The sequence below is a fragment of the Fukomys damarensis genome, unplaced genomic scaffold (genome assembly GCF_012274545.1).
Source record: "Fukomys damarensis isolate Sample0158 unplaced genomic scaffold, DMR_v1.0_HiC HiC_scaffold_38, whole genome shotgun sequence".
Lineage (NCBI taxonomy): Eukaryota > Metazoa > Chordata > Mammalia > Rodentia > Bathyergidae > Fukomys > Fukomys damarensis.
Genome location: NW_022900950.1, coordinates 75,934,559 through 75,959,002, shown reverse-complemented (window position 1 = coordinate 75,959,002; position 24,444 = coordinate 75,934,559). Strand labels below are relative to the sequence as shown.

The following is a 24,444-nucleotide window of genomic DNA, read 5'->3' as shown; positions in this document are numbered from 1 at the left end:
CCATTTAAATATGTGGAAGACTGATTGTTAATCATTACTCTTGTCCTGTTTGCACACTCAAAGCTCACTGCAGTCCTTTGCTCCTGCCATCATGTTGGCATCCCAGAAATCCTTGCTCAATTCTCCTCAGCTTATTTACTTCCGAGAAACTGCCACAAGTGGTAGCATTGGCTTCTCCAGCCAGCAGTTAGAGGAAGGAGCCATGTCCTTCATAACACGATGACTGGAAATGTAAAGGGAAACGAGAACACATCGGTACTTCTGTACTCAAAGTACTGAGGGTGGCTGAAGCAGACCACCTGTAGCGCAGCGAAGTAGAGATTTTAGCAAGTGACATTTCATTTTAGGTAGGAAGCAAAATTGGGCAATCTGACTTGCAAAAGCAGTTTTGTTAACAAGCTGGTCCTGAAGGCCTGCTAGAAGCTTATGTTAAAAATCTTTTTCTACCACAAATGCTTAAGATGTTTGGTTCCTGGAACCCACTCCATTTTGAGCTTCCCAACTCCACTGTGAGGCCACTGTCTGTACTGCCTAACAGAATCCTAACTCCTGTCTCGCCAATTCCTGTCACAATTTCTCAAAGTATATTCATTTCAAAGCATAAGTTATACACCTTAAATATATACAGTTTTTGTGGTACTGAAGATTGAACACAGCAACTTCACAATAAGCTACATCTTTAGCCTTGAAAAAAATCTTTTGTTAAAAAAAGAATCTTTTCTTTTTGAGACAGGTCTCACTGTTGCCCAAGATGGGTTCACACTTGTAATCTTCCTGCCTCATCCTCCCAGAGTGCTAGGATAATAGATGTGCACCACCACACTCGGCAAATTTTTATTGTTGTTGCTTATTATACTTAAATGAACCCCCCCAAAAAAAAAACTAGCTTACATTTATCACCTTTACCAAATTAAAATACCAGATGCCCAGTTAAATTTGAATTTTGGATAAGCAGTGACTATGTTTTAATCTAAGTATATCTTATACAATATTTGAGATGTACTTACATAAAATTATATTTGTTGTATATCTGAAATTCAAACTTAATAGGGTTTCCTGTAATTTATCTGGCCTGTAGCTGTAATTTATCAATCCTAGCTTGGCTCCGATTTTACTTCCTACATTAAGCCAATCCTGATAGTTATAATAGCTACTATTTATAGGGTATTTAGGTGCTGAACACTTTGCCAGCCCTTTCTCTGGGTACCTGATTCAATCTCTCCAAGTACAAGCAATCTCTTATGCCTCGGGTACTTCCATGGACTATCTCCTAGATTCTGTCAGCGTGGGAATATTGTTCATTTCCTGTACTAGCTCATACTCTTGAAAATGGGACTATTTCATTCATGTTTATAGTCTCTCCAAAAGGATCCACAGTGATCATAAAAGCATTCCTTCGGGTGTTCCACTGTTGCAAAGCTGACCTGCTACGGGCACATGAAGCCTTATAAATGGATCCAGGAAGAGGGCAGGGCAGCGCCCTCCTAAACTAGGGGAGGTTCCTTGTCAGCCCTCTAGAATTTAGGAGGCAATTGCAGCTGATCTTTCTAGAGACAGCTATAGAGTTCAGAGGGGCCCTGGGGCCGTGTCCTGGTTCCATGGAAACCTAGATTATAGTCACACATGATTACTCCTCCAAAAAAACATAATGCAAAGACAGAACGGCCAGGCTGGACCTCTGGTGTTTTCCTGTATTCACAGGAAATGCCCCTTATGGGAAATGAACAGGATGTAGCAAAGAACTCAAGGATCTGAACTCTTTAATTCACCCAAGCCTCTGCTCAAGTGGCACCTCCTCAGAGGAACCGCCTCTCGCCTTGGGACAGCCACTCCCACTGATCCCAGCCCTGCTTTATTTTTCCCCCATGTCCTTTATCACTCCTAGACAACACAACAGTGCAGGGTGGTGTATGGACAGCTGGTTTCATGGGAATGAATGAGATTCCAGCTAAGTAATATGGGCAAGCTATTTAAATTCTCTGACATGGTTTACTTACCTGCAAAACAGAATGCCAATATTTATTTTGGAGGATAATTGGACTGTATAAAATAATGAGGATTATATAAATGATTTCTATCAAATGTTGGACATGCACAGTATAATAGAAATAAAAGCTTTTAGGGTTCTAAATGTCCCATGATACAAAGATGATTTGTCTTCTCTCATGCTCTGATTCCCTCACATAGCACTTTTGTGGATGCTTGATCTGGCTCCACTCAATGAGCACACTGTGTTGTAAGTTTTGGGGAGCAGGTTTTGTTTGTGAATGAATCCATGCAGGTTAATAGGCAGCAAATCATATAAGAGGTGTCATTTTAAAAACCATGGGACAATACAGATATCTTTTCAAGGGCAAAAAAAAAAAAGGAAAAAATTTAAGAAATTTTTAGTGACTTAAATTACAACTTGCTGTTGCCCTTTGTCTAGAAGTGATTGTGCTATTTTCCTGAGCTCTACTGAGGGAAATTTATTTATTTATCCTTTTGAAATTGATAAAATATTTCATCCATTGAAAATATATGAATACAGGAATTTGCCCATTTGTTATTTCATGGCACCTAGAAGAACTATAACAGTTTTTATTTGTATGATATAGAAAATATACAGAAATAATAAAAATTACATAGCTATAGTTATGCTTCAGTCTTAAATTATATCTATTCCTCACAGAAAATATATAACCAATCATTTAGATGTTTGTTGTTGTGTGCATACAACTTAAAAATACAAAGTGAAACAAAAAAACAGAACAATAGCTTTCTCTCAAATAAAATGTTTTTTCCCATGGTCTATTGCCTATGAAAGTAAGAAACATTCCATTTTTTACCAATTTATGTTAAGTGTAGCAAGTTCTGAGAGGAGGTCATTCATGTGTTGATTGGTTTAAATATAAGAAGCACCTATTATGAATATATTGTTTGTTCAGACTTCAGATAGACAAAAAATACAATCTTTTACGTTAAGTGGCTTCCAATTGGCGAACGAGTCAAATAGATACACACCTAGGAATTTGGTTAAAACAATATAAAATAGTCTTTTATTGGAATTCCAAACAATGAGTAGCTGCAATGCTATGTCATTTAACATAAAACATAGAAAAAGTTATGTTAGACACATTCTGAGTGCTGTCAGAGTGCAGAGCAGAGAGTGATGCATTATTTTTGCCTGCTTTGGGTTACATTTTGTATAAAACATCCCTGTAAATGTCAGATTTAATTCAGGTCTCAAAAATGTAAGATGCATCTAAAACATTACTCTTTGGGTTTTCTATCATAAAAATCTACATGAATCTTCACATTTACTGTTATCCTAATGATGAGAAGATAGTGCTACTTCAAGAGGAAACACTTATTTTAAAGGATCATCAAATCCATGTTTGGAAAGTCCAAAAAATATTTTCTAAATTTCAAAATGCCAAAATCTTAAAAACTATGGCGATTTTTTTCATTTGTAAATACCTTGCAGGCTTCTGCTGGTTGACAAGTGAGCGGTCTATATAAGGCCTCACAGGAAAACATCGACAAGGCCACTTAACTTTGTGCATGGTGTTTGCTCTGCCTGTCTCATGCGTTCCAAGGGTCTTGCAAAAGTGTATTATTGCCTAGCTACTTCCCATGAAAGGTCATCGAGGTGGCACAGTAATCTACGGAAGAGTGACTAAAGGGACGTTTCTACCCTAGCTCTCAGATAGTTTCCTTGGAAGGTATAGCTGAAGAAAGAACATGAGAACGTCCTTGAATACACATATGTGATTCTGAACTACACTTAAGTGGAAAAGAGATACTAAAGTGTTTTTATTTTAGTTTGGGGGGGCTCTTGCTAGATTCTTTTATACAGTATTTCCCTGTAATCTTGTTCAGGAAAGAAATCTACCAATTTCTTACTATAGAAACTGTCTTCAGATTACTAGCCATTAAAATGAATAATTTTCAAAACATTTTCAGAATTAAAATCTACCGTATTCCAAAAATATAATAATTCTTTTTTATAATTAGGTTAAATTTCATGGCCTTTTACTTGAGCACACACAGTCAAGCTCCCACTAAGCAGTTAGCAAGGGCAATTCAGCCATTTTTCAGACTTACATGTAATGTGCTTTCTCTAGATTTACTGATCCAGTAGGGAATTTATTGACCCAATAGCAAAACGAGTCATGTCGCAAGGGTACATGGAAAGAGCAGATATTTAGGAAACAGAGAGGGGGACAGGTCCAGTGTTCTGTCACCTACCTTTGTGTCTCACACTTTTCTGGGCCCACTGGATTGGGTGGGACTAATTGCAGCACAATCTTAAGGTGCTGTTCATCCCCAGGGAGACACACAGGTCGCGTTACTGCTTCCCCATTCTGAGGCCTAGCTTTCTTCAGATTGGCCTCCAGCCACAACTCTGATGTCTCTACTTATTGTGCTGAATTCCTTGAGGGCCCAGTCCCTCTCTGACCAATTCAGTTACCTATAATAATATTTTACAAAGTTCCCGACAAGCATGCCGGAATAGACTCCTCTACCTTGTTGTGGGCATAAAATACGAAGGACTAAAAACTACAGACCAAACATGGCTGAAGACGTGTGATGATGAGTGTAACATGGTATCCTGGATGGAATTCTGAACAAGAAAAGGACAGTAGTGTGAAAATGAGTGAAGTGGGAATAAAGAGAGCAGTTAGGCCAGGGTCATGCACCAGAATTTGTCCTTAGTGATGAAAGCTGCTCACACTAAAGGAAACTGGGTGCTCGTATAGGGAACACATATGTAGTATACTTTTCTCTAAATATAAAATTTAAATTTTATTAAAAATAAAAGCAAAACACATTAAGTTATAAACTGATATTAAAAAGTCTAACCAATATTTCAACTCAAAATGCCACACAGAAGTACAAATCCTAAGGACAAAAAATAACTATATTTTCTTTTTATTCTCTTGTATCTGGAGCATTTCATATCTTATCTCACTGAAGTCCTACCATAGCTTTGTGGTGTAAGGAAAGCAAATTATAAAAGAAAACATTTCCAGTCCAAGGTCCCTTCAATGTTAGCTCTTTATATTTTATTTTTTAGTCACATTTTAACTATTTGTCCCTGAGGATTTGTAAGAAGCCACTTTCAACAGAGTGGAATCTGCCCTGTTCTGTTTATTTAGGGAGAACCAACAGAAATTTTGGGCAAGTTCTCTCCAGCTCCCTGGGGTCACTGCCTGCTTCTCAAGTTGCTCGTGAAAGAAAATGTGGGTGAGGAACTGGGAAATGACAGCAAGGACTGAGAGGTCCAGAGTCTGGACTTGGGAAACACATTTTTGACCCAGTTGTAGAGCTGATAAAGTTTCACGGTCCTGAGTTTACCTCAGTTTTCTGCCTTCAGTTATTTCCCAATGACCCGGAAGTGAGCAACAGCTTGAACAAAGCTTTGCCAGCCCTCCTTACCAGAAACCTTCTGAACCGCTACCAAGCAGAGTTCTCCTGATTCTGACAGTCGGACCCAGGATCAGTGACGAGGACTGGCCAACAGCACCATCTGGGCCAAAGCTTAGGCTCAAAGGCCAATGACTATTTTTAATCCTTATCATCAGAGCTATGTGTTCTAACAGTAATGTCATAATTTAGATACTAACGTAAAACATTTTTAAAAATCACAAACTTTGAAAACAAGTAACATTCACTTTATAAACCTTAGCCTCAAAACAGAATGAGGGATGGGCCAAGGATTTAGCTCAGAGCTTCCACTGCCTGCCTTGTAAGTGCAAGGTCCTGAGTTAAATCCCTGGTCCAAAAAAAAAAAAAAGAGGGAACGTATAAAACACTCAAGTTGTACACAGACCTTAAAAATACAGCACTATTTCCTTCCCGTCTCCACAAAACCTCCCTATATATGATCATTTTTCTTTTACTTTTCTCTTTAAATTATTTATACTTTAGGTTTCTCATGTAAGAGAAACCAGGAGGGGTATCTGAGGATGGAAGAAAAGGCAGGGAGGGAGGGGAGGGGAAGTAAAAAGGCTCCTGATGTGATATGTAAATGTACCAACCCCCCATCATATATTACAAAAATATACTAATAAAAATTTTAGATAACGAGTGAAAATGTTAGGATCACTACTTTTCAGGTTCCAGAACCACTGGCTCACTGAGCAGCCTTTTGATTATTACACAAGTTAATTTTTGCTGGCAGAGAGATCAGCACCAGGAGCTTGGCTCCTGCCACCAAGAGAGGCTCTGTGAAGGACCAAACAGAAGGACAACCTCTGAAGAGTAACTGCTTCAGAAAACAGGAAACTACAAAGCCTAAGGTTTGAAGCCTAAATACATTGTATGGGTATAATAAATGTAAATAATAAATTGCCATTAAACCAAAAAATAAGTAACTGTGTTGCATAAGAAAAAAAAAGTGGGACTGGAGGGTGGCTCAGTTGTAGACAGAGAAGTTACCTAGTGTGCAGGAGAGCTGGGTTTCATCCCCAGCACCACACACACACACACACACACACACACAAGTAATAAGGACAAAGAAGACCTTGCCTGTTATCCTCAAAGTATTTATGGCAAAGGACAAGTTTTATTAAAAATTTGATTCACTCACAAATCTATCATTTTATAAAATACAGTAATTACTTGAGAAACGACAAAAATGAGAATATGCAAAATTTAGGCTCAATTTTTGTTACTACATTCAAAAGGCAAAAATTTTAATACATATATTCAGAAAAAGGGCAAAGCAAACAAAGTTTCTGCATGCTGATTCTTCCTTTTGTGCTGAATTCAGACCAATAACAATGAACTTCGGGTCTAATACTGACACAGTTCAATGCTACTTCTGCAATCTAAAAATGCACACACCAATGCATGATTAACAAAAATGCAAACAAATAAAGAAATACATCTTAAACTTATTAGAAAGGTTGTTTGCTAAAGAGGATAGGAAAGAAAGGAAATGTGAATAAATGAGAATCAGTCAATCAAGAGGCTAATCCAGGCTGGACACAATGGGGCATGCTTGTAATCTCAGTGCTCTGGAAAGCTGAGGCAGGAGGATCAAGAGGATCAAAAGTTCAAATATAGTCAGAGTAATTTATTGACTCAGCAAGAGTTGGTCTAAAAGTAAAAAATAAAAAAGGCTGATGATGTAGTCAGTGTGAAGGCCCTGGGTTTCACCCCTTGAGAGAGAGAGGAGAGAGAGAGAGCCCATCAAGCATAGAGCCATGAGAATGGTGTTTGAGGATGATTAGCTCAACTTTTGCGCATACACACACACACACACATGCACACACAAAGAGGCAAATGAAATTTAACAGTCTTTTCTCCACTCTGTGTCTCTTTCTCCCCCCCCTCCGCCTTTGGTATCAGGAATTGAACTCGGAACCTTGTGCTTGCAAGGCAGGTGGTGGCATCACTGAGCTAAATCCCCAGCCCTCTGCGTCACTTTCACCAATTTATTTTTCATGTACTTTGATTCCTGTTACTATTTTAAACAATTTTCCTCTCACTTTCTTTCTCAGCTTTATTAAACTGATAAGAAATCATCAGTAGATGTGTTTTCCCCAGGGTTAAGTGAGTGCTTTGGTTTTCACCTCTATTATACTAGGTGTCTAGTATAAAGCCCTTGGCTAGTTTATATCTGGTTAGAGTCAGAGTGAAAGAGCTCAAGATCCTGGAAAGATGTCAAACATGCAGTCTACACTTACATTTCTTCCTTTCCACTCACTTTCAACCTGACCACACACCTGAAACATAACCTTTAACCATAACTATTAAACTTAAGAAGAATTGAAAAAAGCTACATTTCAGAAGTCAATTTGTAAACATTTCACAAGTTGATATTTGGACATTGTTCCTGTCTACTGACTTAAGAGTGCTGCCCTGTAGCAATATGACTTGAAATCCTGGTACCAGAACTTTTTTGTGTGTGTGTGCTGGGGATTGGGCCTAGGGCCTTCACACTGAACTATACCCTATCCCCTTTTCTTTCTTTTGTGATTTATTTTGAGATAGATTCTTGCTAAGTCTCAACATCATCCAGGCTGGGCTTCAGTTTTGATCCTTCTGCTTCAGCTTCCAGAATGCTGGGATTACAGGTCTGCTTTTCTTGTTGTACTAGGGGTGGAACCCAGGGTCTTTGCAAGTGCAAGCGCTCTACCACTTAGCTACAACCCTAGTCCCGTTCTTCTTGCCAGTTTCTCTCTGCAGGTTTTTCAAAATGTGAGACCCTCCAAGTCAGCTTTTGTTCCGTCTGCCTAATTTGCAGTAAGTTGAGATTTTATACACTTGGAAAAGCAAAAGGAAGAGATGAGCAAGACTTAACTCCAATTGGAGTGCTGAAGAAAAATGGTCTGTCTCTCCGAGGACTCTTCATTTTAAAGTAGATATTTGATTGATTTTCAAGATAATCTTTTCAATTTCTACCTTGTGAAGACAAGATCCACTTCTGCCTGGAAGTATTTTTCATGCTTTATTTCTTAAACAGTAGCCCCCTGATGCTCACCTCTAGATATTTATTCCTAAGCAAGTGGGAATTTGAAGTTAGTCTCTTTCTGGTTTTTATAATGAACTACAGAATTAAAATGTGCTCATTGTAACAAGTCAAATTATACAAAGGTATTTAAAGAAAAAGTTAGGAGTCCTTTCCTTCCCATAGATGTTGGCTTGTACAACAGAGCAGTTATGTACACAGGACCCCCACACAGAGGTCTGGAATGCTCTGTGAAAAATGTTACTTCTGATATTTCACATAGAACACTGGATAAGTGCTCATGAGAAAGAAGCGAAATGTTTGGACTTGTTTACATTTATTTTGTTTTAGTATTTTTATTACATGTCATACTAGAGAACAAATACATATGCATATATGCTTCTTACATAATTATCACTCAACAATTACTTTTTCATGTTAAAGTTTATGTATTATCTTTAAATATTTCCTTGTTTATGAAGAAATATTATACAATCATTGTACTCTAACCGCCATGGTTATCCATTTTTCTACTGTTAAGTGTTTCACTATCATTAAATTTATAGCTGCACTTTTATATATATATATATTTATATATATACAATTGTTATTTTCATTTAAATTTAACTAGGTGATTTTTTTTGTGCTAGGATTGAACCTACAGCCTTATGCATGCTTAGCACATGCTCTGCTGAGCTACACCCTTGGCCCTTGTTTTGTAAGACATCGTGCTGTGATAGTACTACATCCAGGCACAAATATTTAGAATTCTTCCTATTTATCACCAGATTGCTCCCTCAACGGATGTTATGGATCCACAAAGGGTGCCCTGTTTAACTCTGATTTTAGAAGCACTATAGTTTTGAACCTGACAAGGTGGAAGCAGGCAAGGCTGGATCCAAGCAAAGGAAGGGAAGGAGGCTGTTGCCACTGACCTACCCGAGAGTGGTGGCAGTTGACTCGATGAAGGAAATGGCAGAACAAGTACATAAGAGGTAGACTTGACGGGCTTGGTCAATAACTCCATATGGGGAGGAAAGAACGGAGGAGACTGGAGGAGGAGTCACTCGGGAGCGTCAGAACTAAGGGGGAAAGCAGAGCTAAGGATGAGGAGGATGCTGAGGGCACGATGAGCTGGAGTCTCCATGCCCAGCACAGTGGCTGCTGCAAGGAAGGCACGCAACAAAGAGAGGGTCACTGCGTGAGTGAGCGCTCAGTGTGCCTGAGCAAATGAGCACAGCAAGCGATGAATCCGCGCTCCTTTTCCCAGCGGCTTACAAAAACTCAAATACGCCCCAGAGGTCATTTTCTGGAGTTGTTCGTTTATTTTTTTGTTTTTGTTTTACTTCCACTATCGGGCATTTAAAAATCAGGATTCCTGAGAACTAGGCAGTGAGAATTAGAAAAGAAATTGAAAAAGATGAGAATATATAGCCCAAGCTTAGGACTTTGGCATAACGAGAGCTTTCCTTCATATTAACTCGGCATTTTACATAGTCAATCTGATGCCGAGGTACACAGACTTGGCTGCTCCTTAGAAAGCTAGCAAGTTTTGGACTCAAACTGCCAAAAATCTGAATATCTCTGGTTCCAAATGAAAACAGTCCCGCACACTGCTCACCTTCCAGTTCACCAGTGAGACTGCAAAGACTGTCCCACCACTGTACCGGTCCTCGCAGTGTCCACACACGATGGCCAGTGTGTGGAGTGGCCTCAGCAGCTGTCTGCCTCCTGCTGCCCTTGTGTCTCATGTCTTGCAGTCATGCGACGGTGACTTGTGCTTCTGTGCCTGTGTGAGAATGTCTCTCCGGGTCCTTGCACTCTGGATGCCTCCTAACCCCCAGAGGGCAAGAGCCATGATTTTTTTTCTTTTCCTTTGTGTTTCCCTGAGGCACAAGCATCAAGTGCGATGTTTAGCAGGAAGTGAGAACTCAGACACAACTGATGACTGCCCCACTGTGATAGCCAAACTGATGACAAAGGATGGCCAATAAAAGATACCATATATCTATTCTTAGGAAACACAAGGTTTATTGAAATGCACATAGATAAATTATCACCAGCATAAAACTGTCAATGGAGTTTTCAACATGAGTTTAGTTTATTCTTAAAATGAAGTGAGGCTTTGAAAGTCCATTGTCCCATAGGAAAAATATTCTGTTTCTCTCTTCAGATAAAGTCCTTTAAAAAAGCAAATCACTTTTGAAAATGTCTTTTAAATGTCTCCAGCCTATGAATATATAACAAACAAAAATACATTAAAAAGATATACCTCTTTCTGTTCAGTAAGAATTAAATATGAATGCATATACGAAAATAGTTTAAACTCTAAAATTTCCCATTTTATCAGCATTTACTAAAATTTTAAAGAAATGATATCAAAAACATCAAGATAAAAATGACAAGGGACCATAACAATGTAAAAAAGCCAATAATTTTATTTTTACACATTTAAGAAATAACTTAAACTATTGTCTTCTCAAATAAACATAAAAACTGATTTGGGAACACAGTCCAAAGGTAGTTTTAATTTCCATTTAGGGCTAAATATCCATTAAGGAGAATTAAAATTAACAAATATAGCAAGAGAAGATAGGAAGGAATTTAGAAAATTTCTGACATTTTGTGTGGGTCAGTAGACATTAGGAGTTGATTCTCTGCAAGGCCACTGACTTAGCTGTACTCTACTTCAACAAGGTGGTCTGGGCTGACCTGTTTGGTTCCTCCCATTTGATGCTGCTGGCCTTCTCCAATGGAGAGTCTGTTGAATGGTATTATCTTCATAGTGGTTTCCTTCATGGAATACCAGCGGGATTTCCAGGTGGCCCAGATAATGCCATTATCATAACCATTAGGAGTAGACGCTTTTGAGTAAGTGCCACCTAAAACAAAGGGGAAGTGTTCATGACACTGCTCTTGCATTTCCATATCGCAGAAATCTGTGAAGACTACCTGTTACAAAGTGCACTGCCAGTCACATCAACTTTATAGCAGTACATACCAACCAAAATATCCCTAAAGATTCCTAGAATCTCAGTGTGTAATTAAAATGATCACTGTTAATCAACCCCTTACATCTGAGTTGTGTTTCATGGTTACACCACTACTAACATAGGGCTAGAACTCCAGAGTCCTCCACTTGGTCTCTCTCCCTGTGCTTAGCTTTCCTGAACTCAGCTATTGAGGACAATCTTTCCTCAGGCAAGTGAGAATAGCAGGAGCCACACCATTCCTGATCTGGCAGTCTGATTATCTCACAACATAATTTACTGGTTAATTGAAGAGACCATGAGGAACTTTCCAGATGGTTCTGGAATGCTATTTTACACCTCCATTATAAAGTGGAGGCTAAGTTGATTGGCTTTCTAGTCCCTGGGCAACAGAGTGCATGTAATTTTGGAAGTCTGATACTGAAGTGGACTATAGGTTATCAACAAGGTAACTCTGTGTCATATGGATCCAGCATCTTCCCTGAGTTTCTGCTAATTGTATGGATGGTGTATTTCTCCAATTAAGGAATGTTGTAGAAACCAGAAGTTTACTTGAAACAGGCTTTGAGAAGACTCCAAGTTGGTCATTCACTAGGACTGTGCCCTCAGGAGGTAAGGCTGCTCATAGGGAGACGAGAAGAGCGGGCATAGCTTGTGCTTCCCAATGAACCCTTTAGCAGTAACGGAAAGCAGTATTCCAAACCATGCCAGCCTTACAGAAACCAGAGCCTCCCCAAGCCTAAAAGTAGTCTGTGATCCCCACGTGTCAAGCTGCCATAGCCCCAGCCCTTAGCAGTACTTCTGTGCTCTTTAGTGCATCTCTCCTGGCACCTGCTTGCTGCTCACTGGTTGTGTCTGACACACAGCTCATGAGAAACGGAGCCAGGCTAATGTGCTAACAAACACAATCTCTGCCAGTCCATCTAGATCACATGCAAAGTATGGCTACAGTTAACCCAAAGTCCCAACTCTGACTGTGACAATTTCGGGCAAAATGACAAACCACTGGATATTTCACAGCAGGTAGAAGTCTTGGATAGGGGACCATTTTAAGCATAAGCTTGGTATTATGCAACTCTGGTTTCAAATAAAGAGCTTTGGAATTAAGTCTTGACTATTATTCATTCTGTACATGTATTCACTACCTTTTATTAACTATGTACTATAAATTAATTCAGAACCTGAGAAGAATGCCATACCTGGGTAATAAATTCCGTTGAGGTGGCCAGCATGACACTTGTTCATCCACCAACCAGATCCATCCTGTTCTGCACAGTTGCCATCAAATTTATCATTGTCGTTATCCCAAGTGCTGAACTGCATGCCATTGTGGGATGTGAAGAATTTGTCACTAGGATCATCGCCAAAATCGTAGCCATCAAAGGCATCACCAGCATCTCCCCCAATGAAGTAGGCATAGGTCAGACGGTATTTGTCAGCCTCCGGCCCCAGCTTGAACATGGCGTAGTCCGCAGTACTGTGAAGTAAGGAACAGCGGCATCTTGTAATGAGCCTTCCTCGGGAATCTCACAAGATCCCCCCGCAAGTTTCACACTCCACTCAGAAAAGCTTTTTGTAGATCTGGCATGAAGAATGGATATGCGAACTAGTCCAGGACTATGGGACCACCAAGGCTGGGGCTAGCAGCCTTCCAGGCATCCCCGTGAAAACTAAAAGCTTCACCTACTTGAGTTTTTTTTACTTATAGGGTCTTCATGTTAAATGAAAATGTACAGGTAAATCAGACTAATGTCTCACTTCCTATTTTCATTCCAATTTTTAGCATTGCACACACATTAGAGAATTATAGTAATTATCCAGTGGTGAGTCACCATTAATTAATGCACCAGGTCACAAGGAGATACAGCTCCATTAGCTGCTCATATCACTTGAAGCCTAAGGTCCTCACAGGGTTTATCCTTCCCAAGGCATGTGGTAGTGGCAAGAAGGAAGGTTTGCTAGGACATCATGGAAACAAAGGCCATCCCCCCATGGTCCACAAAACATGAGGAGTAGGAGAGACTCTCCTCTGGGAGCAATGGCAAAAGAAGCTATCATTCTGTGGAGTGGAGGGAATAGGGCCTTGCTGAATGAGCAGGGATGTTCAGAAAATCTTTACCCTCTTTCCTACTCTCTGAACTTGGGAAATGGGAGATATTTGCATAGAAGAAGGTCCACTGAGTATGACACTTTTTGGGTTAAAAAATATACTTCATTGTTTCAAAAGAATAACAAGAGGGTTAGCTGTTTTTCACAGTCTCCATATATCTCTGAGCCTGGAGGGAGCTCTAGACCACCACAGAAGCTGGCAGGTTTAAATTCAGGGCAACCTATGATTTGACAGAGTGAGTGACCAATGAACAGGAAATCTGTAGAGGCTGGACTCACTCTTTAAGGAAGATAGTTATGAAGAGGCCAGGATCCAAGGTCCAACTACCCAAATTCAAGTTCTAGCTCTATCATTTACCAGCAATGTAACCTTGGGCAAGTTCATCTGTAGATTGCATCTGAGATTAATAATAATTAATAAGTAATAATAATAATAATAATACCTTCCTTTTGAAACAGCTATTTGGATCAGATTAAATTTAATTTCATGCTCAGCCTCTGGTACCTATCAAAAGATCAGTAACTAGCTATGAGTCTGCATGTTTCCAGGGTGAATAGGTTATGCCACAATAATCAGATCCACCCTGATAATAATACAGCTCTTTGGATGGTCCGAGAACTAATCTCACTTCCGAGGAAGGTGACTACTGGATATGCTTTTTGCGCCTGTCAGGCTGTTTGCCATGGGCCTGATGACAGGTAGAACAGCCCATCCCAGATGTTAGAAGTCCTCTCTCTGCAGTACCTGGTTCTGCCATTCCAGTCTTTGAGTTGCACCCTTAACACATATGGAATAGCGGACTGTGTGCTTATCAAGTGAATCTTCTCATTTCCCAGCCAGAATTCTGTGGTGCCAGTAGGAGACAGATGTCCAAAACCTTCTTTATACTGAATCCAGTTTTTCTTGAAATTGACACTGCCATCGAGCCTCTAATTACACAAGGACACGAGCAAGAGGAGAGGACAGGTTATCATTTCATATACAGGAAATATCATCAATATTCTATCAAAAAAATGGAAGGTAGGATTCCATCAACTACCAATTAAGGGGCCAAATGCCTCTATTTCCTCAAGTAACTATGATAACTTCTTAGGGTTGCAGTGAAGATTACATGAAGAAAACATAAAGGAAATACTTAAAAGACTGCCTGGCACATGGTAAATTCTAAATTAATGGTAGGTTTTTAACAGGACCCTAGTGGACTTTGGAGCTCCAGCCTGGTAAGACCGATTCTTGGCTTTGAGGTGCATTGACGGCTCTTTCCCTTTGAGCGCTCCCTGCAGGAGGAGGAAGGGACTGTAGCAGTGCCGGATGGTAGAAGAAAAGGCCTTAGATCAGAGTTAGATCCGCAGGGGGTGCCAGACATGGGCAGGAGCCACAGCTACCTCTTTTAGGGAGGGGCCACATCTCTGTGTAATGGGCAGGCATAGATCTTGATCTACTATGTCTTTCTTTCTTTTTTCGATACCGGGGATCGAACTCGGGATCCTTGCACTTGAGAAGCAGGCGGCGGAACCACTGAGCTAAATCCCAGATCCGAGACCCCTTCTTATTCTTGGCCACTAAAGGACTTTATGGGTATGCACCATTGTGAATTGGCATCGGTCTTGGCAGCACCAAACTGAGTCAAAGCATGGACTCTGAAACCAGACTGATGGGATTCAAATCCTGACTCTGCTACTTATACCTGTGTGATCTGGGGCCAGTTACATAACCTCTCAGGCCTCAGTTTGCCCTTCTGCGAGTGGGGCAACAGCAACATCCGTACCGCATGGGGTCACGGTGAGGGTTAAGTGGGTTAAGGTTTGCAGGCAAAGCACCCGCGGGAGGCCTGGTGGGCATATATGCCGTCCACACGGGGAGGAGAACACTACCTTCTGCAGCACAGTCCATCCGTTGCCATTTCCCTCGATCTCACAGTAGACTAAGAACTGCTGCTTAGCCTTCAGAGGTTTGATGAAGTAAAGTCCGCTCTCCTTGGCTCCCTTGTTGGCAATGTCCTGACAATCTGAAGAAGGACAAGGGTTTGAGATCCGAGTAAGACTGCGCCAACCTCAGAATGAGCTCTGAACCTGTGGTAAATGACTCATTTCCCAAGAAATATTTTTTTGTCTCATATCATCATCATTTTCAAACTATTGCTTGCTACTCGAGAAAAGTCTGGACAATCGGAATCCTTAGGTTGAAGGTCTACATTCTTTCCCAGTGATTCCCGCCTGCCCACACCAGCACACAAACTCCCTGGTTTTGATGAATTTGACCCAAACACAGCGGCTCACCTTTCCCAGTGATGTCATGAATTTTCACCGTGTCCTTGCACGGCTCTTGGCACTGTGCTTCCAGCTGGGCCACCTTCTGCTTCAGGTTATTGATCTTTTGGTTATTGGAATTGTACACTTCCTGCAGAAATCTACACATGGGACAATAAGAGAACAGGAGATAAAGGTATTCCTTTCAGAAGATCAATTGTCTGTTTTTTGTTTGTTTGGTTTTTCTGGCAGACAAGAAAGTCTTTTGTTTTAAACCACAAATAATCAGCAGGTGGCCACAGCTATCCATGTTTCATTAAAATCACATAAAGCCTAGGTACAAAAGCACCACGGATTATTGTTCTTGAAAAACTGCATGAAAAAATTCAAATATGCAGAGTAAAAACACCACGGTATGCCTAGAACTAAATACTTAGGGCAGACACATGGACTGCTCAATCAGTTCTATACACAGCTTCCAATATTAAGATAGTATTTATTTTACTTGATAATGATGAAAATTTCCAAAAAGCATGACTATGAGAGGGTAAAATGTTCATCTTTATATATTTTGTTTGCCTACTAGTAGAGTCCTAAAAAAAAATCAGCATTTACAAAAGACTTGGTAAGAACAGCTTTTCAAAGGTGTCTCCGGAGGTACATAAAATCACTCCCAACTTTCTGTGAGGATTCATTCTCCCTCGTTATCCACAGGTTCCATTCTCCTGCCTCTTCAGCTTTGGGCTCACCGTTTTCAGGCGGTGTAGTGGCTTCCTTTTCCTGCTTTTTTTCCTTCTTCCCTTTAGCACCTCTGTTAACCTTTGTTCCAGGTTCTTCCTTAGTAGATGTTTTTCTTGGGTTCAGGTTTTGGTGGAGCAGGTTTCATGAACAATCTGGCAGGCGATCTTTCAGTCTCCTGTTTAGTTCCTTTGGATCTGTCTTTGCCTTCTGTATTCTCTGAAGACTTTCTCTTTGGCTAGAGACTGTCCGTTCAGTGGAAAGTATGCCACTGGCTCTTGGGTAATCCTGTATTTTCTCTTAGAAATGGTACCTTATTCTTTCAAAAACACTTTCCTAGTGAATTACTCCCTTCTTGGGAAAACTAAAATTATGTAACTAAATTGAAGTGAATTTAAATACTAAGGTTTTTAGAAACCCCTCCCCAAAGTCAATTAAAAGAGGAATATAATTTTTTCTGTGAAGTTTATTCCATTTTAGAATGGTCTTAGAATTGTCTTTCATTCTAGAATCGTCTTAATTCTGAATGCAAATAACAAAGTCATTGTCAACATACAAAGGTCACTGTAAGTGGTCATTGTACCTTTTACCTTACACATGGGGCAGCAGTTAAGAACCTACATGAAAGATATAGCTGGGTACGAGGAAAGCTGAGGATTCAGAAGCAGTAATTCTTGTGTGCTGAAGCCATATTCCTTTTCCCTTATGCATCTTCTTAGGGTCCTTTTGTGGGCTTCATGTAAGTCTATAACTATATGGGGCATTATCATATATAAAATAAAATAGACATTTTCTCATTCTTCTTAGTTTTTCTAGTTACATAACTGGGAAAGGCTGCAGGGATTTTGGTGAAAACCTGTGTTTGCAGTTTCCATGCTTGCAAATATTCAGAGATGATAGAGAACTATCTACAGTGCATAAACCTGTATGTTATTTCTTTGAAATACAGAAAGAGAAACAAACTATTGGACCACTTTCTTTACTTGGTTTTAGACAGTTTCTGCACAATAGTCTCCTTCAGTTTCAATGACGGACAATAATAATACTGATTATACTGATAATAATCACGACAATAATAACAATGGCTTTTTTATACCAAAAGAGAGCACAACCCTCCTGGGCCGCTTATCCCTAGCCACTACTGGTCACAGTTTCTCACTTTGCTGTGAGCTTTAGGAAAAAATGTGGGAGAGAGACTAAAACTGTGTCTGAGATTCTATGAGCAGAGTTCAAGTCCCCGGCAAGCTAGAAACAAGGACTTTTTGCTTACAAGTGAAGGATAATAGATAATCATGTGTACAGGTTATGTATGCATAAATTACACATAGCTTTGCTCACAAAAGGAGAAGAATACATAAGTGTAGTTTATGCACACATGATTTACACAGAGCTCTGCAGCAGTTTGTTAAACTTAACCTCTTTAGATGTTTTTCTGCTCCCCCTTCAATATAATTTAGTAGTCCATATCATTCTTCTATTCGTTTATTTCTTACCACCCATTTGTTGACATTTTTATAAAAAGAATTTTGTCTGCAGAAATTCCTAAGCACAATATCATTGGGATATTATAAAAAATGTTTAAACCCCTGAGATTACTTTCATTTGAACATGGAATAGTAAATATAAACTAAATCCACCTTGGAAAGCAAATGAAAACCAGAATGCCTACCGAATACTCGAGTCATGTGTTAAAATCAGTGCTTCGTATTTCATAATTTCCTCCAACATCTTTTTGGAATTCTGTGTAGCAGTCTCAATTGCATCTGCAATGTGAGATCAGAGAGAGAAAAACACTTTAGCAAACAGGGTGACCACAAACCCACAACAGAAGGATTTTGTGGGTGACTTCCTCCGTCCAACATGTGCAGGCCCTCACTTGGCTTTGCTGGCTTATCTGGGTCATAGCTGATTTGGATCGCCTTGATCAGTTCTTTGGTTTCTGTCGTTTTGTTTTCTGCATCGTGCAAGATGTCCTCCAAGGCCTGGAGGTCCTTGTCTACAGACGTTTGGTAAGTGGACAGGAAATCCGCAATACCACAGGTGGTAGGACAGAAGCTACCCTGAAGAAGAAGAATGTAGTGATTAAGCATCTTGACAAAATCGCCACTTAAAACCTGTTTAAGAAAAAAGTAAAATTGCGGCTATATTTCTACAAACTTTTAAAGTGTCAAATGCTTTTATAAAGTAATTGCTTCAATTCTGCAAATAACAAAAAAAGAAACTTACAAATCTTTCATCTAAGATGCAGCAGTTGTCTCTGGTAGCAACATACTAAAAAAAGAAAAACAGATATTTCACTACTTTATCAGACTTACTTATTTTTCAGCTTCCCACTTAAAATATACGTTTTATGAACAGCACACTTACTGCCAGGCATGTTGAAGAGAGCAGTAAGAGAGAGAAGACGCAGAGAATTAAACTCCGTGAGTGCAAGGACCAACTCATGGTGACTGGGTGCCCGGAGCTCCGAGCCCTGTCCTCTCAGCTCTGTGACCTCTTGGGCTCCACTTGTCCCTTTATGTAAGTGGCAGGGCTGGTGGAGACTGTGAGTGGCCAGCGCTGATCACGGGGCTTCTTACCAGAATGGTGGGGAATGTCCTTCCCGTGTCTTTTTCCTCATTCTGGCTCCAACTTATGCCTAGTCAGATTCCCAGATTTTGCACACAGCTTTAAACTCCTCCTTTTGGGCTCAGTCCAATCCTTTTTCCCTGATCCAGAATCATCTCCAAAGGCTAGTGAAGCATTAGCCACTGCTCTTAGGGAGGGGCCTGCCTGTGTGACACAACTTCTTCCCGGACCCCGGACGCGGCCTACACTGCAAACAGAGATCTGACCTCTACTAGAACAAACCCAGCCATCCGTACCCCCAAAATTTAAAAACCGTTCTTAGCCCAAGGGTGAGGTAACATTAATTAGTTTTAACCTGTGGCTGTAGGAGCAGGTGACTTTGCCTTCCTGCATACACCAATTCCATATTCCAAGGAGAAAATGAGACCAGATACATATTCCTGTCTGCCTCTGTTGCCATATTCTAGGCTTCCCCTTCATACTTAGCTTTCCAGCTCTATTGTCTCTCTGACAGGATACCCCACTGCCACAGAGTGAAATGGGCCAGGAGCCCCCTTGTTTTCTCAGAGAAAAACCTCTGAGAATGGAAAGCAGGGGCTAGGAAAATCTGCCTCCCAAATATCCGACCTTCAGCGGGAGGGAAAGAGGCTACCTAAGATGTCAAAGAAAGTCCACCATTTTCATCCTGACCTTAGAGCTTCTTTCTCAGGGAAAGACATTTGTCATCACCTGCTGATAATTTACAATTGTACATTACCACCATTATTAATGTCCTTAACTTTTATAATTGCTCATTTCCTCCTCTGCTGTCAATGAACTACCTTAGGAAAAATATATCTAGTCTGAAAAAGACTCTAATAGTTGAATGTTTGGTTCTGTCTTTTCATTTTGAATTGAAACGAAGATAAATGTTTGGGCTGGACTCGTAGCTCAGTGGTACAGCACTTGCCTAACATGCATAAGGACCAAGGTTTGATCCTTAGCATTGAAAACACAAAAGGTTCATGTTATGCAACTAACCAATAATTGCTATAATGATGTGAAACCTAAAGAACCAGATTCCTTGTCTTTTCTCTTCGGCTTTTTATTTATTACTAATCTTATCACTATACTACCAGCTTATTAAAAGTCTGGTAACATATACTTTTCTCCTTTCCTCCACTTTTGTCACTGTCTGCTCCAAACCACATGCGATCTTCCTATAATCTTCCTACAAATAAAGCTTCCTCTAATGTAGCTCTATTTATGGCGCGCACCCACTCAAAAACATTCAGTGTCTCCCCACATCCCTTCAAAGTGAATGTAAACATCATAAATAGGTTCTTCCTATCCTCGCTGCTTTTTCTCTTTTGGTGCCATTTCCTAAAGCCTCTGTCTAATCTAGTTAAATTGAATCACGTAACAACTTAACACTTCCTGCTGTGTACTATGTCGTCATAGCTCTGTTGTTTTGGAGGTTTTTTGTTTGTTTTTCTGTGTAACTTTTCCTCTGCCTAGTTTGCCTTCATTCACACTCCTGCATTTCTGACTCTTGAGATCCTATATCCCCTACCCTACCCCTAAAAAAACAAAAACCCTGGGAGTCAGTCCTACCCTTTTGGAAGCATTTATAGCAATTTTACATTATACCTATACATGTTGTATCAATCCCATTAGATGTAAACTCACTTTTATGACCATAGCATCTAGCATAACAATATCTAAGCATCCATAATTTATTTATTTATTTTTTTGGAACCAGGGATCAAACTTGGGCCCTTGCGCTTGCAAGGCAGGTGCTGGAACCACTGAGCTAAATCCCTGGCCCTAACCATCTATAACTATTTGATCACTTCAGCTGAATGGGGCTGAAAGTCATCCTTTAAAGTTTATACCTTTCAAAACTTTCAAGTTACAAAAATAAGTGACTTTGGCAAGGATAATGCTCAAATTAATGACTGAATGTCATATAAAAGAATACAAAACAATCTTTAAAAGATTAAAGCAGTTCACGCTTCATCCACTCACGGGGAAAAATTTCCAACACACATTGTTAAATGAATGACAAAAAGGATTCTACCAGACCAAAAAAAAAAAAAAAAGCACTCATTGTATAATTTGTGGAAATTCCTCCTAAATTAATTCTACAAATCAAAGGCCAAGTGATGTTAGAGCTAAATGGTATATCTTTGTGAAAAGTATGCTTTCCAACCAGTGCCTTGTGGTTAAGTAAAATGTATCACACAGCACAGTGACATCATGTATTTCTCTCAATGCGCATAACACACTGAATTGTTGAATTTAACATAATAATTCACACAGCCACAGGTTGGGCTTTGATCTTCTTCATAGAGTTTAGTGCTTATAATATGTACAAGATTGGTAAATTGAGTATATTAAAATTATATCTCATCCCATTTTAGAACGGGAGCACTTGTGTTCTTGGCTTTTACTCATGTGCACTGGAATCTGAGACGCATTCTCAGAATATTTTTTAAAAGAGATTTACTTCTTACCACAACCTCAAATTCTAAATCACAATCTTATTAGACAAGATAATCTCTGAGAAAAAAATGGTCAATAGTAATTTCGGGACTGACATTGGCTCTGTATTGTGTAGTACACTTTAGGTTTATTAAATTTTAACCAGTTGTTCTCCTCTATGTTTGGTCAACTTTTTTCTGATAAATGATAAATGATTAATGAGTTCCAGGAAAGAATAATATTTATTAAATCAGATTTCCTGCGCTTCTAGGGTTATTTTCTGAGAAAATGGCATATGCACTATGAAAGCCAAAATAATGTAATTTGAGTCAGAGGCCAGCAGGCTTGCTTGCTGGAGTAATAGTTTTCCAAACTCCCTATCATCTAATTGTGTCCTGATTTGAGAATCCATCTGTTACTAATGGTCTTCCTGTAAATTGGTAACTCCCTCTGTGGGCCTCCTGTTTTGTTCATCTTTGCTCCAAAATTATTTGCTGAACTTGAATTTGATTGGCTCATCAATGAAGACAGTTCTCTGACCTAGTGATAAATAATCTACTCCTGAAGTAGTGGCAGAAAGAGTTCAATTTTGAAAATTGTCTTTATTCTGGATGTTGTACTGCACTTTGTTTTTGATTTGGGTATCTCCTCATTTAATCCTGTAACAAACCTAGGAGGCAGATATGTCTTATAAATGAGGGAAGAGAGCCACAGAGAGATTTTGCGATATAAGCAAAGTTGCTGTGCCAAAACAGAGATTTAATCCCATCAGGCCCAAACCCACACCCACCAAGTATAAAGCAGTTCTTCATCTACATGATATACAGAGACAAGGTATTCTGAGAATCAAAGCTACTCACTAATTGAACAGGTTTTTAGCAAAATTTATTGATTTAAAATAATATGTGCATGTGTATAAATGTGTGTGTGATTGCATGAACATATATTTAAATCTATCCATCTATCTCCTTTTTTGGGTTAAAGTTGGCGGGATGATTTTTTAAAGTCTTTCTCAAATATATGTTTTAATTTTCTTATGATTACCTCGTTTTCAGTTCAGCTAAAATGGAAGCAGGTTTCTATGCTGGCCTTGTGGTTTGAATTCAATAACACCTGTTGAGTTGAATTCTCTCAGGAGGTTATAGCAAGAAGCCCATATGGGGGTAGGAAGCTCCGAGCAATTCTGGTAATGAAGCACCTTTATCTAAGTAAACCATTTATAGTTCTAAGCTAAATCAGCACTTTATTTCCTCTAATGAGGCAGAAAGCAAATGATTTTTTGGCAGACCAAAAACCAGTCCACTCTCATAGTGAAAATATCCCATGGGGCACCAATATTGTCAGATTATTTGCTTTGTGGATAAAAATAGCTGATGGAAAGTGAAAATGTTTTGTTGGTAATCTACAAACAATGTGCTTTTACTTTTACTGTGCAAATCAAAGACAGAAAACCCTGAGGCACAAGGAAGATGGAGTCCCTCACTATGGATAGGACAGCAGCCCTGGTTGGGTCAAAAGCAAATTTACAGAAGGGCCAAGTTAAAGGAGAAGTTCTAGAAAAGGAAGCTTCTAAACTTTGCAGGAGACATGGGCTTGTGGTGCCAAGGGACAGCTCTCTGAAGAAAGCTCTCATTGTTTTTCCTTGGAAACTGTCTTTGCAACAAAGTATGTATTCCCAAAGAGAGGGTAAGAACAATGAAAAAATGTTATTTCATCTACAAAATGATTCATCTTATCCTGTTTAATGTCCCACTTGCTTTAACCTACACTTTTGAATGAAGACAAACAAAATATTTATGAGATTTGGATCTTTATTTTATATTCTAACTGCTTGAGGCAATTTATTGCCCCAGATTTAAAATTAAATCTACATAGAATGGTTCTTGTAAAGGCTTTTTATTGACATCTTGAGGAACCTTGCGGTCTTCCAGGAAAGATTGTCACCTTCTTCAAAGGTGGAGTGCTGAGTACATTACCTTGAGTAGTAGAGCCCTGACCTCCACTTGGTAAGCAATGATAGGATTTGCAAAAGTAGATAGGTCTAAAGCCCAAATATTTACTGAATGTTTTGCAAGAAAGACTGGAGTGTCACCCACACCTGGATGGTAACCACCTGGGCTGTCCGCTGTTGTTTATGAAGGAATGGCTTACCTCCTGGGCTAACAGGAACAAACTCATCCCTAAAGAAACAAAGATAAGTCAACATTTAGAACACCCTGTTTCATCTTTTACAAACAGCAGAGGAAATTCTGTTTACCAAAATCCAGAAACCCCATTGCTTAATCGTATCCCCCAGGGTCAGAAAGCATATCCACATATCAATTTTATCCTGTAGCTCTCACCTACTTTGCTTTAATAAGTTAATTTCCCCACTAGTACAGCATTAATATTTAATTCCATATTATCTCATTATAGATACTGGAAGACATTTCATCACACTCCTCTTATCCTCTGACCAAAACTATTTACAAATATCTAAGGAAATACCTAAACATATGATCACATATGTATAGCCCCAAATTAGGTTGCCAGGCAACTGTATAACATCCCATGATGTTCATCTGCTGGATGTGCAAAGCAAAGTGGTCATTCATTCAAATGATAGATACTGAGCATTGACTATTCACCAGGCCCCATTCAACACAATGAACAAAGACCCTGCAATCAAGTTTTCATTTTAGTGGAAAGAAAGAGGCAATGAACCAAATATTATGTCATATCAATTGGTGATAGGGGCTGAGAACAAAAATAAGAAAGGTTAAAGGAACGAGAGGCATTTGCTGTTAGGTTGGGTAGTCAGGGATACACTCTGATGAGGTGACATTTGCTGGGTTTGTGCGGGGATGGGGACAAGTTCATGGCTGCTCACCAGTGCCACCTGCAGGC

At 39.6% G+C, this 24,444-nt stretch overlaps 1 protein-coding gene and 1 pseudogene across 3 annotated transcripts; both read right to left on the bottom strand.

Annotated features, from left to right (window-relative positions):
* Positions 1-10,447: 10,447 nt before the first annotated feature.
* On the bottom strand, positions 10,448-19,142 carry Fgg (fibrinogen gamma chain). Of its 3 annotated transcripts, none has more exons than XM_019207994.1 (10): positions 18,895-19,142; positions 18,754-18,798; positions 18,404-18,587; positions 18,197-18,290; positions 15,820-15,950; positions 15,415-15,548; positions 14,285-14,469; positions 12,630-12,907; positions 11,153-11,322; positions 10,448-10,621 (listed from the first exon to the last, which is right to left on the bottom strand). In XM_019207994.1, exons 1-10 carry the CDS (start codon positions 18,970-18,972, stop codon positions 10,610-10,612), a joined length of 1,311 nt encoding a protein of 436 aa, XP_019063539.1. In that variant the 5' UTR covers positions 18,973-19,142; the 3' UTR covers positions 10,448-10,609. The 3 variants fall into 3 exon arrangements, with proteins under 3 accessions (XP_019063539.1, XP_010626242.1, XP_010626241.1); XM_010627940.2 differs by lacking the exon at positions 10,448-10,621 and adding an exon at positions 10,630-10,670; XM_010627939.2 differs by lacking the exon at positions 10,448-10,621 and having other exon boundaries at positions 11,062-11,322.
* LOC109118171 lies at positions 15,957-17,238 on the bottom strand (annotated as a pseudogene).
* Positions 19,143-24,444: the final 5,302 nt, after the last annotated feature.

Coding starts and splice junctions, on each gene's coding strand:
- Fgg (XM_010627939.2), bottom strand. CDS start 18,972: ATGAGTTGGTCCTTGCACTCACGGAGTTTAATTCTCTGCGTCTTCTCT. Junction 18,799..18,894: donor TCTCTTCAACATGCCTGGCA/GTAAGTGTGCTG, acceptor TTCTTTTTTTAG/TATGTTGCTACCAGAGACAA. Junction 18,588..18,753: donor GCATCTTAGATGAAAGATTT/GTAAGTTTCTTT, acceptor CTTCTTCTTCAG/GGTAGCTTCTGTCCTACCAC.